This window comes from Podarcis filfolensis (genome assembly GCF_964270895.1).
Source record: "Podarcis filfolensis genome assembly, chromosome: 4".
NCBI lineage: Eukaryota > Metazoa > Chordata > Lepidosauria > Squamata > Lacertidae > Podarcis > Podarcis filfolensis.
In genome coordinates this window covers 103052411-103066690 of record NC_139607.1, presented here as the reverse complement: position 1 = coordinate 103066690, position 14280 = coordinate 103052411, and the positions used below count along the sequence as shown (strand labels likewise).

Here is a 14280-nt window from a genome sequence, read left to right as displayed (position 1 = left end):
TTGGCCCAGTTGTCTAATCTGTCAAGGTCGTTTTGAAGTGTGATCCTGTCCTCTGGGGTGTTAGCCACCCCTCCCAGTTACACTCGATGGGTGTTTGGTGGAGGGCAAAGGGAACCATAAGGGACGCAGGTGGCGCTGTGGGTTAAACCACAGAGCCTAGGACTTGCAGATCAGAAGGACGGCGGTTCAAATCCCCGCGACCGGGTGAGCTCCCGTTGCTCAGTCCCTGCTCTTGCCAACCTAGCAGTTTGAAAGCACGTCAAAGAGCAAGTAAATAAATAGGTACCGCTCCGTTGGGAAGGGAAACGGCGTTTCCGTGCACTGCTCTGGTTCGCCAGAAGCGGCTTAGTCATACTGGCCACATGACCCGGAAGCAAGATGAGCGCCGCAACCCCAGAGTCGGCCATGACTGGAACAAATGGACAGGGTCCCTCTACCTTTACAGGGACCATGGGGCAGGGTCCAGGATGCTCAGATTACTGCCACCAGACCTCTCCTTTCATGATGTAACCATGATGTATTAGTGATATAGTTGGGGTCATATAACATGGGGATTAGCGGCTGATAAATGTTTGGGGACTCTCTTGTTCTGGGCATCCATCTTGTTCCACCTTGTGGCAGGTGGGAGTCCTGTTTTGACAGTCTTCAATCAAGACCAAGCCTACTGGCTGCTGTTTTGCTCTGGTATTCCCGGCTGGTGTCCTTGTTTTTTGTGCAAGGGAACCCTCAGATTTCTCCATTAACATAACGTACCCAAAGCCTTCAAAATGTGCACTTTCCTGCATTTTGCAGCTCAGCAATGTGTAGTCCCAGGAGAGGCAGGAACACTGTGTCTTCCTGTTCCTCCCTCAGCTGAGATCTGCCTGGATGGAGACCTGGGAGCCACCTCTCAATATCTGGGGGGCTGACCCATGGAAGAGGGAGCCAGCTTGTTTTCTCCTGCCCTAGAGGGGAGCACCCAGAATAAGGGACCCAGAGGACCAGAAAGCAGTTTCTTCTGACGGGAAGAGCAGCAGAATCCCTTGGGAGATGGCGGACTCTCCTTCCTTGGAGGTTTTGAAGCAGAGGTTGGATGCTTTGGCTGAGATTCCTGCCTTGCAGGGGGGCTGGAATAGATGACCCTTAGGGCTCCCTCCCATTGCAGGATGAGGTTCCTTGCTTCCTGCAAACCCCTTTTGCCTGCAACCTCTTCCTCCAGTTTCTGGCCAAGGGAGGGAGCGGATCACAGACCAACCAAGAGCGTCCCCTCAAAATGAGCATCTCTGGGATTGTGCAATGCAGGAGAGAAAAGGCAGAGAGGACTAAGCAGGGTGGACTCGGCTTTGCAAGGGTTAAAGGGAACTGAGCTGCATTCCTAGAGAGGACAGGAAGTAAAGGGGGGCCAGGTCCTCCAGAGGAAAAGCCCCTCCCTCCCCTTCCTGCAAGCGGGGGGGGGGGGTTTGCTTTCTGCTATTGCAAATGCTGCATTGCTCTCTTCCACGGGGATCTGGTGAGTCTCCTCTCTCCCCCCCCCCAGGGTGCAGTGGGGAGAAGGTGGGGGTCCCAGGGATGCAGCAGGGGAGGGTGGCTCATGTGGGGGGGAGCCCCAGGGAGCAGGGGGTCCTGCCAGGGAGGGGCGAGGTCGCACGAGGTCCGCAACTACAGTACTGTGTATTCTGCATTTGTATAAAGACGCTGCTTACTCCTTTGGGAAGGGCAATCCTCTCCTGGGATCTGGTGAGTCCCTTCCTCCCCCCCCCCCCAGAGGGTGCAGTGGGGAGAAGGGGGGGTCCCAGGGCTGCAGGAGGGGAGGGTGGCTCGTGTGTGGGGGGGGAATCCCAGGAAGCAGGGGGTCCTGCCAGGGAGGGACGGGGTCGCAGGAACTGTCTCCTTCCTTTAGATCTTTTGTGGGGGTTGGAGGTGAGGAGGTTCCCGCCCCCCCTTCCAGAAAAAAACTTATTCAGAGCCCCCTGGGAAATCTAGCAGATAGAAATCTAGCTTCTTTGAATAAGGCTATCAGTACGACTTCTGCTATGTGTGACACGGGTCAGCGTCATTGCACAACAGAGGAAACGTGTAGGAATGGTTGCTCCAAAACCTCTTTGTCTGTTTCCCTTCTTCCTTTCTCCTTATTGGCAGAGGAGGCCAGCCAAGCAGATCAAGCCAAGCTTTATGAGGAGCTGGGTATGTTGAGTTGGAGAAGAGGGGACAGAGAGGAGATAGGAGAGCGATGTCACCTGGGGGTAGGATTCCAACCAATGTCTTCAAGCTACAAGAAAGGAGATTCGGACTCAACACTCCTAGTCATATTTCACGAGGCACCAATGACTCCCTTGTCAATCAGTTCTGACTTCATGCATTGACTGGAAGGAAGGAGCAACCAGGCTGAGTCCCCTCACATTAATCTCTTCGCTTGCCTCCACATTCCCAAAATCTCCCTTCTAGAGGCCTATATCTCCTCCTCCTCCTCCTCCTCCTTTTTTGAAAGATAGCTCAGAGTCTGGGCTGTGGTGCAGTCCTACCCTGCTTCCCAGCAAGACTCACCCATGCTTGCTCAGGGAACCTTTTTCTTCTCCTGATATTGTACAGCTTTTGTAACAGAACAATGTATTTGCTTTGTAGAATTTGCTAGAGCTTTTCATTCAGACAGACAGAACTTGGCAGAAGACCAAAGGGTTCCTTCCGATCTCTCAGAGGCTTCCTGAGAGCACAGATGGATGAGCAAGACTCAGCTGGCCCTGGAGCAGAAAGAGGCCATGCCATCCAAACTGGGAGCAGTGGGGGATTCTGGGAAAACTCTGTGCAGAAGATCCTGGGTGAGAAGTGCACCCTCCGCTCAGAGGTGCAGATCCAGCAGGTGAGGCAGTTCTGCTGCCAGGAGGCCAAAGGACCCCGAGAGGTTTGCAGCCGACTCTACCACCTTGACAATCAGTGGCTGAAGCCAGAAAGGAACACGAAAGCTGAGATGCTGGACCTGGTGATCTTGGAGCAGTTCCTGGCTGTCCTTCCACCGGAGATGGAGAGCTGGGTGAGGGACTGTGGAGCGGAGACCAGTTCCCAGGCGGTGTCGCTGGCCGAAGGTTTCCTCCTGAGTCAGGCAGAGGAGAGAAAGCAGGTGAGAGAGACTTTCCTCTGGATACTCCCAAGGGGCTCCAAACAGGATGGAGAACATCCCATAATGGTCTGCTGATGGCCCATCCTTTTTCTGAGAATGAGATCTAACACCCTTAAAGATTCTGTCTTTGTCATTCTCTTTCTAACATTTCTCACCATTCATTTAGTTTTGAATCCTTGTTTTTCTTTCAGAAAAGGGATCGTTTTGCAGAAATGGACCTGGATTCCTATGAGGCAGATGAAAGAATGAAGCCAACAAGACCTCCATATTTATCTTTTCATGGGGGCAGAAGTGAAACAGCGGCTGTGGCACCAGATCAGGTCAGGGGAAGCTGCCTTGTGGGGACAGAGGCCGAGGGATGGAGCGATGTCATGGACTGGTTGGGCACAGAGGAATGGTGGGAGGAAGCAGCCAGGGAACCAGGAAGGGAAGATGGCTGGGAGCCGAAGGAGTGGAGGTGGAGGAAGGATGAGCGGTCAGAGGGAGAAGAGGGAGAAGCCTGGGAAGAGGAGGTGTCAGAAGCTGAAGGGGTAACAGGGCTTAGTGAGCTGGGAGACTCTGTGGCAGAATGCAGTCCAGAATCAGAGGCAGAAGAGGAAGGAGGCGAGTGGGAGGAGGGAGGTTGAGAGGCAGAGGTGAGTCAGGAGAAGGAGGAGCCCCCGGGGCTCCCTCTCCTTCTGCCAGAAGCCACCCTCCCTGCTTGTCTCTCAGAGCCAGGAGACGTCTGACAATGGAGGAGCAAAGGCAGACTGCACACTGGCGCACTGTTCAATCGCTTGCCAGAAACCCCAGAGAGGAGGGGACTTGGAAAGCTGTGGGGAGCCAGGGGCCTTCACTCTCGGCAACTGATTTAGTTAAGGAAGACGCTCAGGGAATGAGTTGTTGTTCTCATAAGGCCTGAAATTCAGCCAAGTCTGAGAATATTGTTTTCTTGCTAATAAAGAGTAAACTCCAGCTGTGAAGTGTGGGATTTCCTGCCCGTATAACTCTGTCATACCAGCCTTCTGACTGTTGCCAGTGTTGGCAAACCAGTCCCCTCGGGAGAAGCTGGCCTCTCTCCCAGCTCCCGGAGCTTCTTACCAGTGATCTCCTCTGGCTGGTATCTCCTCTGGCTGGAAATCTTGATAGGCGACATTTCCCAGTGTGGAAAATGCACACCCCCTCCATCCTTGCATACCAGCAAGCGAAAGGAGATAGTCAGAAAGCTATTTACATCCTTTTATTTCTGACTGTTCAGTTTTACAGAAAACATGTCCGATCAGTTCAATCTCCTCCTAGCAAGTGACTCAAACTTCCTTTACAAATGCAACAGGAAGGTCTCATATTACACTGAGAACAAAGCTTTGAGAAATCTCGGGAACATTCTTTCCCATAGCTAGCCACATCATGTGATGTAAACACCGAGCTGCCAGTTTGCAGCTGCGTTGTATCCATATCGTAAAAGCCAGTAGGATTCATCTCCCTCTCCATGCCCCCATGAACCCCTTGAATTTGGCTCTAGGGCATTGGAAGGGAACCTCTACAGAACAACTCACGAGGAGAGGAGAAAGTGGACCCTTCCATCCGGCAAACTGGAATGCTTGCGTAGGCAGAATGATTTGAAAACCAAAAGGTGGAGTACCACCTATTTGCACAAAGACGAATACCCATAGTTAAAATGCAGAATAAAAGAATACAATTAAAGCATTAAAATAGGTGCCCATAATTAAAATGTGCAGCAAAGCAATCTTATTGAAATAACACAGTAATTAACAGGAAGAAAACCACAGAGCATTGTGTAGCAGATCATATTTCTGCTGACTCAGAGGAGGACATTTGCCTTTTTCTTTTAGGGTCCAGTGTGCTTTGAAGATGTTGCTGTTCGTTTCACGGATGAGGAGTGGGCGTTGCTGGATCCTGACCAGAGAGCTCTGCATAAGGACGTCATGAAGGAGAATTGTGGGATCGTGGCCTCTCTTGGTAAGGCTCCCTGTGGGATCGTCCTATCTGCCAGGAAATTCAAGAAATACCTCTATGTGACAAACCTCATATATTTTCACAGCGCCCCCTACAACACCTGGGAACCTAACACCCCCACAAGAAATAGTAGTAGTTTTTCTGTGAACAATCTTCCTCCAGTTCTGCCTCCTTCTACCACAGTTGGGCTGATCTGAACTGCCCAGGGATCTTAAATGTCAGCTTCAGAGTTGTTAGAAAAGATAAGTAGCTTCTGTAAGGTTTTCTGTTATTGTTTTTGCTGCTGTCAGTCTTGGGTTGACCAAAGAGAGAAATGACATTGGAGATGGAGGGGATGCCATGAGTGGGCCAAACAACATCTGCCCCAGAGAAGAGCCAGGCTGATTGAATCTCAGGTAGTACTAGCAGTGATAATAATAGCAATAATAATAATTTTTATGTATACACTGACCATCTGGCTGGGTTGCTCCAGCCAATCTGGGAAGCTTCCAACACATATACATTGGTACCTCTGGTTGCGAATGGGATCCGTTCCGGAGGTCCGGCCAGATCCCGAGGTTTTCGCAACCCGAGGATCACTGTTCTGCGCATGCGCATGGATTTGCCACTTTAATAAGCTGAAGTTTACGTAACCAGAGGGTTACGTAACCTGAGGTGCTACGGTATAAACATGAAACAGTAATAAAAACAACAATCTAATCTAATGTAAAAAGTACAAAAATCTTAAAATGAGTAGCTTACTTCAAACAAAGCAACATTCAACCATCAATTAGAATCCAATAATAAATACATTGGGTTATTACAGATAACAAAGGTACCGTATTTTTCGCTCTATAACACGCACCTGACCATAACACGCACATTGTTTTTAGAGGAGGAAAACAAGGGGAAAAACATTCTGAATGAAACAGTGGTGTGATGGGATGATGAGCTGCTTGTGCATAAAGTCCTAGTCCCTCAGAGTTTGGCTAAGTCCACAAACCTCTGTCTGTGACGGAGCTCCTTAAGCATGGCTCCGTCAGTCGCTTGTAGAATCAGACAGTGGGCGTTTACGGAACTTCTTCCAGCATAAAAGTTCCTTAACGGAAACGCGTCTTCTGGACTCTCGGCGTGACAGTTTCCGGCGAGGAGTGGGTGTCCCTATGGGAGGTCCTGAAACCTCCCCACTATTTTCGCTGGAAGTGTCTCTGAGCCCTCCCTCCGACTCACTTTCCCTTGGAGCTCCTCCTCTCCCCCTGCTGGTTCCCTCCTCAGCTGATAAGTCTCTCAGCCTCTGTGAGCCCTTTCACCTCCTGTTTCTCCGATGGCAGTTCCCTGACATCCACCTCCCCTCCAGGGCCCCCTTCACCACCTCCCCTCCCCTCCTCTGCGGGAGGCGAGGGAGCAAAACCCCTAAAGAACCTCCCTCATCTTCCGAAGTTTCGAACACTTCCCTCCACCGGTTGCTGTTTCCGGTTTCTAAGTACTCCTCCTCATCGGAGTCTATTCCTTCTTCCAACTCCGATTCCCTGAATCCTTCCAGTTCCTCCTCCTCGTCGGTGGTGCCAAAGTACTCCCTCCGGAACCTCGCTACTGACTGAGGTTTCCTGGGGAACCTTTGGTGGAACGTTTCGATCAAGATCTCGTCATTGACCTCCTCTGCCGTCACCCAGGCGTTTTCCGACTCCGGTTCCCCTTCCCACGCGACCAAATACTCCACCTGATTACCCTTCCACCTGGAGTCGATGATCTCCGCCACATGGTTGCTGCTTTCCCTTTCTTCTAAGACTGCCCCCCTGTGGAGACCCCTTCACCTTCCCCCCTATACGGTGACAGTAATGACCTGTGGAATACTGGGTGCAGTTTCATGTGGTTCGGTAACCGGAGTCTGAAAGCCACTGGGTTGACCTGTTGAATGACCTCAAATGGTCCCAATCTTTTGGGTCTCAATTTCTTGCAACCCCCCTTGAACGGCAACCCTTGGGTTGACAGCCACACCTGACTCCCCACCCTAATAGTTTCACCTTCCCTTCTGCTCTTGTCAGCCTGCCTCTTATATTCTTCTTTGGCCCTTTCTAAGTTGAGTTGGAGTTGACGATGGATCGCTTCCATTTCTTCTACAAAATGTTCGGCGGCCGGGACACTCCATCTCTCCCCTCCTCCCCCTGGAAATGCCCTGGGGTGGCACCCATAATTAGCCAAAAAGGGGCTCATCCCGGTGGACACATTCTCCGCATTATTGTAGGCAAATTCCGCTAGCGCCAACTTTTCGTTCTCTCTGTCATTGACATAACACCTCAGGTATTGTTGGAGGATACCGTTTGCTCTCTCCGCCTGCCCGTTGGTCTCAGGGTGCCTGGCAGTCGAAAAATTGACCTCTACGTGCAGTAAGCTCATAAGTTTCCTCCAGAACCTGGACGTGAACTGTTTCCCTCTGTCGGAGACCACCCTCAAGGGGGCGCCATGCAGCCTAAAAATATGTTCTACAAACAATTTCGCTGTCTCTTCCGCCGTGACTGCATGTGAGCAAGCTACAAAGTGGCCCATCTTAGTTAACAGGTCTACTACGACCAGTATGGCGGTTTTCCCCTGGGATTTCGGCAGATCAGTCATAAAATCTATCGATACCGCCTCCCACGGTCGTTCTGGTGTGGGTAACGGTTCTAATAACCCCGCCGGCGCCCGCCTTTCTCCTTTGGCTCTCTGGCATTGGTCACACCTTCTTACATACTCCCGTACATCCTCCCTCACCTTGGGCCACCAAAATTCCCTGGTCACCAACCACATGGTCTTGTGTTGCCCAAAATGCCCCGCTGTGGGGTTGTCGTGCAGCTGTTTGAGTACTCTCCCCCTCAATTCCCCTTCGGGTATATATAGTGCCCCTTTGTAATACAATACCCCGTTTCTTTCTTCAAAACCTCCGGGGTCTTCTCCCTCTCTCCTTAAACCTCTGAGCTTATTCTGGGCGTATTCATCATTCACCGTTCCCTCTACCAGTTCCCTTTGCCCCACCCAGGCCGCCCCACACACCCAGCGGTCCTCTGGGATGATATGTCTCTCTTCAGGTGCTCCCTCCCCCTCCAAATATTCAGGTTTGCGTGAGAGAGCGTCCGCTCTGACGTTTTCTGGACCTGGCACATAGCAAATTTCAAAATGGAATTTGGAGAACTCCTGGGCCCACCTCACTTGTCGTTGGTTGAGCACTCGTGCCGTTCTCCAATACTCCAAATTCTTGTGGTCCGTACACACTTGCACCTTATGTTGTGCACCAATTAGTAAGTGTCTCCATCTCTGGAACGCTTCGTGAATGGCGAGTAGTTCTCGGTCATATACGGTGTAGTTCCTCTCGGATTTGTTTAGCTTACGCGAGAAGAAGGCACACGGTCTCCACTCCGACTTATTCTTCCCCGGCTGAAGAAGCACCGCCCCCACCGCCCGGTCTGATGCATCAGTTTCCACTCTCATTGGTTTTTGTAAATCCGCATGCAGGAGCTGTTCTTCCGAAGCGAATGCCCTTTTCAATTCCTCAAATGCTTGCTCCGCCTCCGCCGTCCAAACAAATTTCTTCTTGCTGCTGAGACAGTCCGTGATGGGAGCCGTTAAGTGGGCAAAGTTCTTGATGAACTTACGGTAAAAGTTCCCAAACCCTAAGAATCTTTGCACATCCTTTTTCGTTTTCGGTGTCTTCCATTCCAGCACCGCCTGGACCTTGCCTGGATCCATGGCTAATCCCTTATCTGACAAGTGGTACCCCAGGAATTCCACCTCCTTGGTGTGAAACTGACACTTCTCCAATTTCACCCACAGCTGGTTTGCTTGCAGTTGGCTCAGCACTTCCCTGACATCCTTTACATGCTGCTCCTCATTCTCTGAATATATTAACACGTCATCTAGGAAGGCCACGCAATTCTTGTAGAGCAGAGGTCCCAGGACGTGCTACATGAACGATTGAAAACATGCTGAGCCTGATTGTAATCCGAAGGGCATAACTAAATATTCAAAAGCCCCCAAAGGGGTGAACATGGTGGCTTTCCATTCATCCCCTTTCCTTATCCGTATCAGGTTGTATGCCCCTCTCAGGTCCAGTTTAGTGAATATCTTTCCCTTCCTCACCCTGGTCAAAATGTCATCAATTCTGGGCATGGGGAAAGCCACTGGTTCTGACACTGCATTTAGGGCCCTAAAGTCCACTACAAGTCTCGGTTTATCCGTGTTTTTTTGTCCACAAAAAACACTGGGCTGCCCCCCACCGCTCTGGACTCTCTGATGAAGCCTTTCTTCAGGTTTTTATCAATAAACTCCCTTAACTCCTGCATTTCCCTGTCTGACATGGCGTACAGCTTGCCCACTGGGAGCTGGGCCCCAGGGACTAGATTGATTTGGCAGTCAAAGGCTCTATGCGGTGGTAGTTTATCTGCTTCCCTTTCGCTGAAGACATTGCTCAGGTCAGCGTATTGTTTGGGCACCTTCCCTTTGTCCGTTACTTCCGTCCCTGCTAGAAAGGCTTTTGCCCCTTCCGGCGCCTTTCCCTCTTTGCAGTGTTCCAGGCAATGTGCTGACCCAAAGGAGACCACTCTCTGATGCCAGCCCACTAGCGGATCATGCAACGCTAGCCAGCTCATTCCCAAAATAATGGGAGCCCCTCCCAAGGTGGCCACATTGAACGCTATCCTTTCGGTGTGCCTGGCAACCCTCATAACCATTGGGACGGTCTGTAGGCTAACTTCTCCTCCCAACAGCTCCCTCCCATCGATCGTGGTCACCTGCAGGGGGTTACTTAAAGGGATTGTCTGTATCTGGTGTTCAGCTGCAAACTCCTTACTCATAAAATTACAGGAGCTGCCTGAGTCCAATAGCGCCTTTGTCTTTAGTGGGTGTCCGTTTGCCAGCTCTAGCAACACCTCTATCACTAGGGCTGGTCTTGGAGGTTCCGGCGTGGGCACTTTTACTGCTCCTTGGCCTGGCTGCTGTGCCCTGACGGTGGCAGCCAGGCGTTGGCTTTTACTTGCTCCTGGACTCCCTCCTCCTTTCCCCCAACAGCTCCCGCCATCCCTTGCCATTCCTTTCTTTGCGGGCAGACTCTGGCAAAGTGACCTGGCTGCTGGCAGAGATAACATTTCTTGGTGCTCTTCCCCTCCTTCTTCCGCCCTTCACTGGGATTTGAAGCTGCGCGCGCGCGCGCTGTTCCAATTTCCATCGGCTCTCCTGGCGGGAAATTTGGCTCCGGAATCTCTGGAATGTGGAAATCCCTCCAACGCTCTCCTTTCCTTTCCCGCTTCTCCAAGGCTCTCGCCTCCTGGCGCGCTCCAATGGTCAGCGCTGATTTGGTCAGCTGGTCCATAGACTACGCCCTGGGCGCCCGGGAAAGTTCGTCTTTCACCGCCGAAGAAAGCCCCTCTTCGAAAAGCATTTGAATGGGTTCCGCCAATAGGTCCCACCCCAATTTATGTATCAGCATGGTAAACTCAGTCCAGTACTCACGAACCGATCGGCTCCCCTGTTTACAAGCCATCAACTGTCTGCGCACCACTCCCTGCTCAATCTCGCTGGAAAACATCAAATCCATGGCGCGAAAAAACTTCCTCGTGTCCTTCAGCATTTCATTATTCCCTGCCATCAGGGGTCTAACCCAGTCTCTCGCCCCCCCTTCGAGATGGCCAACCACAAACGCCACTCACGATTCCTCGTCGGGAAAGTCGTCAAACTGCAGATTGAGAGCATACTGCATCTCTGTCCTAAAGGCTTGATAGTTCCTGGGGTCCCCCCCAAACTTCTGCACCAATCCTGGCATCTTTCTTGCTAGTGGGGCGCCTTTTGCCTTTTCTGCATCCTGCGCCCTCCTTTCCTCTAGCCTCGCCGTTTGCAGCGCTAGCTGGACCTCCAACACCCGGTACCTTTCTTCCAGGCTTGGACCCTCTCCAGCTCCTCCTGCTCCTCCGGTTCCGGCTGGGTTGCTCATGATGCCTCTCTGCACAAGCTGCTTTCAGGGACTGTCTGATTGCTGTGATGGGATGATGAGCTGCTTGTGCATAAAGTCCTAGTCCCTCAGAGTTTGGCTAAGTCCACAAACCTCTGTCCGTGACGGAGCTCCTTAAGCATGGCTCCGTCAGTCGCTTGTAGAATCAGACAGTGGGCGTTTACGGAACTTCTTCCAGCATAAAAGTTCCTTAACGGAAACGCGTCTTCTGGACTCTCGGCGTGACAGTTTCCGGCAAGGAGTGGGTGTCCCTATGGGAGGTCCTGAAACCTCCCCACTATTTTCGCTGGAAGTGTCTCTGAGCCCTCCCTCCGATTCACTTTCCCTTGGAGCTCCTCCTCTCCCCCTGCTGGTTCCCTCCTCAGCTGATAAGTCTCTCTCAGCCTCTGTGAGCCCTTTCACCTCCTGTTTCTCCGATGGCAGTTCCCTGACAAGTGGATGTATCATTTTTGTGCTTCATGCTGTGGCCACAGACATGTGATCTGATGGTGAATTTGGGGTGACCCAATGCAAAAATCCTGAGAATTCCTGTGGATCCATGCTTTGTAACCACGTTTTTGCACCATTGCAGCCCCAGGCAACAGTGGGTGCATGATTTTCCTGGTGCAGGCTGTAGCCATGGACATGCTATGTGATCTGATGGTGAATTTGGGGTGACCCAATGCAAAGATCCTGAGGATCCATGTGGATCCATGCTTTTTAACCACGTTTTTGCACCATTGCAGCCCCAGGCAACAGTGGGTGCGTGATTTTGGGGGGGCAGGCTGTAGCCATGGACATGCTATGTGATCTGATGGTGAATTTGGGGTGACCCAATGCAAAGATCCTAAGGATCCATGTGGATCCATGCTTTTTAACCACGTTTTTGCACCATTGCAGCCCCAGGCAACAGTGGGTGCGTGATTTTTTTGGTGCAGGCTGTAGCCATGGACATGCTATGTGATCTGATGGTGAATTTGGGGTGACCCAATGCAAAGATCCTGAGGATCCATGTGGATCTATGCTTTGTAACCACATTTTAAGTGGGGAGCGAAGGAAAAACAAAGAAGGGACATGAGAGGGGTGTGCAGAGAAGCAGGTGGCTAATAATGCAGGAGAGGGATTTAACAGGAGGGAGGAAAGAAAGGCAAAAGTTTGCCCCCACCCAAGCCAGCCATATCTCTCTCTCTCTCTCTCTCTCTCTCTCTCTCCCCTCCCTCCCCCCTCTCTCTCCCTCCCCCTCTCTCTCTCCCTCCCCCCTCTCTCTCCCTCCCCCCTCTCTCTCCCTCCCCCCCTCCCTCTCCCCCAGCAGCACCGGAGCACAGAGAGGAATTAGAAGGAACGACACTCTGCTTTCCCCTCTGCTTGCCTGGAGGGGAGGTGCTTTCCCTGCTCTTTGTTCCGTTTCAGCAAACACAGCAACGAAACAGAGGAGGGTGGGCAGTAAGACCCTGAGGCAGCATGCAGGAAAGCAGCCGCTTCCTCTTTTCAGGTTTCCCTTCTCCGTGAAGCGCGATTTGATTTTTGCCTGCTTTTTCGGCTCCAGGGACCACACATTCGCTCAATAACACGCACAGACATTTCCCCTTCCTTTTTAGGAGAAAAAATCTGTGTGTTATAGAGGGGAAAATACGGTAATAAACACACAGCCAACTGCCTTCTCTACAACAAATTTAGTGAGCATTATTTCCTAACTGGGGGCTCCATTTGTTCCTGAGGCTCTAATCCCTTTTTCTCTCCATTGCAGATTGTGATGAATTGGAAAGGAAGAACAAAGAAGAACACAACACAATCTGCAGAGTGGAGAAGGCACGTAAAAAATTGGAGTGTGGAAAGAGCTGCAGTCAGAGCTCCCATTCCACTTCCCATAAAAAAAATTTATTTCGAAAGAAACCCTATCGGTGCATGGAATGTGGAAAGATATTCAGTACGAGCTCCTCTCTCACTTCACATCAAAGAATTCATACAGGGGAGAAACCCTATCAGTGTATGGAATGTGGAAAGAGCTTCACTTATAGCTCCCATCTCACTTCCCATCACAGAATTCATACAGGGGAGAAACCCTATCAGTGCGTGGAATATGGAAAGAGCTTCAGTCACAGCCACAGCCTCACTTCCCATCAAAGAATTCATACAGGGAAGAAAACATATAATTGCTTTGAATGTGGAAAGAGCTTTAGTAGCAGCTGTAATCTCACTTCCCATCACAGAATTCATACAGGAGAGAAACCCTATCAGTGCATGGAATGTGGAAAGAGCTTCAGGAAGAGCTATGATCTCACTAGGCATCAGAGAATTCATACAGGGGAGAAACCCTATCAGTGCATGGAATGTGGAAAGAGCTTCAGTCACAGCAGCAGTCTCACTTACCATCAAAGAATTCATACAGGGGAGAAACCCTATCAGTGCATGGAATGTGGAAAGAGCTTCACTGATAGCTCCCATCTCATTTCCCATTACAGAATTCATACAGGGGATAAACCCTATCAGTGCGTGGAATGTGGAGAGAGCTTCACTCACAGCTCCTCTCTCACTTTCCATCAGAAAATTCATACAAGAGAGAAACCCTATCAGTGCGTGGAATGTGGAAAGAGTTTCAGTATGAGCTCCGATCTCACTAAACATCAAAGAATTCATACAGGGGAGAAACCCTATCAGTGTGCGGAATGTGGAAAGAGTCAGTATGAGCTCCGATCTCACTAGGCATCAGAGAATTCATACAGGGGAGAAACCCTATCAGTGCATGGAATGTGGAAAGAGCTTCAGTCACAGCAGCAGTCTCACTTACCATCGAAGAATTCATACAGGGGAGAAACCCTATCAGTGCATGGAATGTGGAAAGAGCTTCAGTCACTGATAGCTCCCATCTCATTTCCCATTACAGAATTCATACAGGGGATAAACCCTATCAGTGCGTGGAATGTGGAGAGAGCTTCACTCACAGCTCCTCTCTCACTTTCCATCAGAAAATTCATACAAGAGAGAAACCCTATCAGTGCGTGGAATGTGGAAAGAGCTTCACTGATAGCTCCAAACTCACTTCCCATCAAAGAATTCATTCAGGGGAGAAACCCTATCAGTGTGTGGAATGTGGAAAGAGTTTCAGTATGAGCTCCGATCTCACTAAACATCAAAGAATTCATACAGGGGAGAAACCCTATCAGTGCATGGAATGTGGAAAGAGCTTCAGTCACAGCAGCAGTCTCACTTACCATAGAAGAATTCATACAGGGGAGAAACCCTATCAGTGCATGGAATGTGGAAAGAGCTTCAGTCACAGCAGCAGTCTCACTTA

The 14280-nt window shown here is 50.7% G+C and overlaps 1 protein-coding gene across 1 annotated transcript; it reads left to right on the top strand.

Annotated features, from left to right (window-relative positions):
• Window positions 1–1363: 1363 nt before the first annotated feature.
• On the top strand, window positions 1364–13688 carry LOC310761848 (uncharacterized protein; the record flags this gene model as incomplete). The annotated part of the gene is made up of 5 exons (XM_083612045.1): window positions 1364–1489; window positions 2602–3094; window positions 3286–3414; window positions 4927–5053; window positions 12733–13688. Exons 2-5 carry the CDS (start codon window positions 2693–2695, stop codon window positions 13686–13688), a joined length of 1614 nt encoding a protein of 537 aa, XP_083468171.1. The 5' UTR covers window positions 1364–1489; window positions 2602–2692.
• Between the last annotated feature and the right edge of the window lie 592 nt (window positions 13689–14280).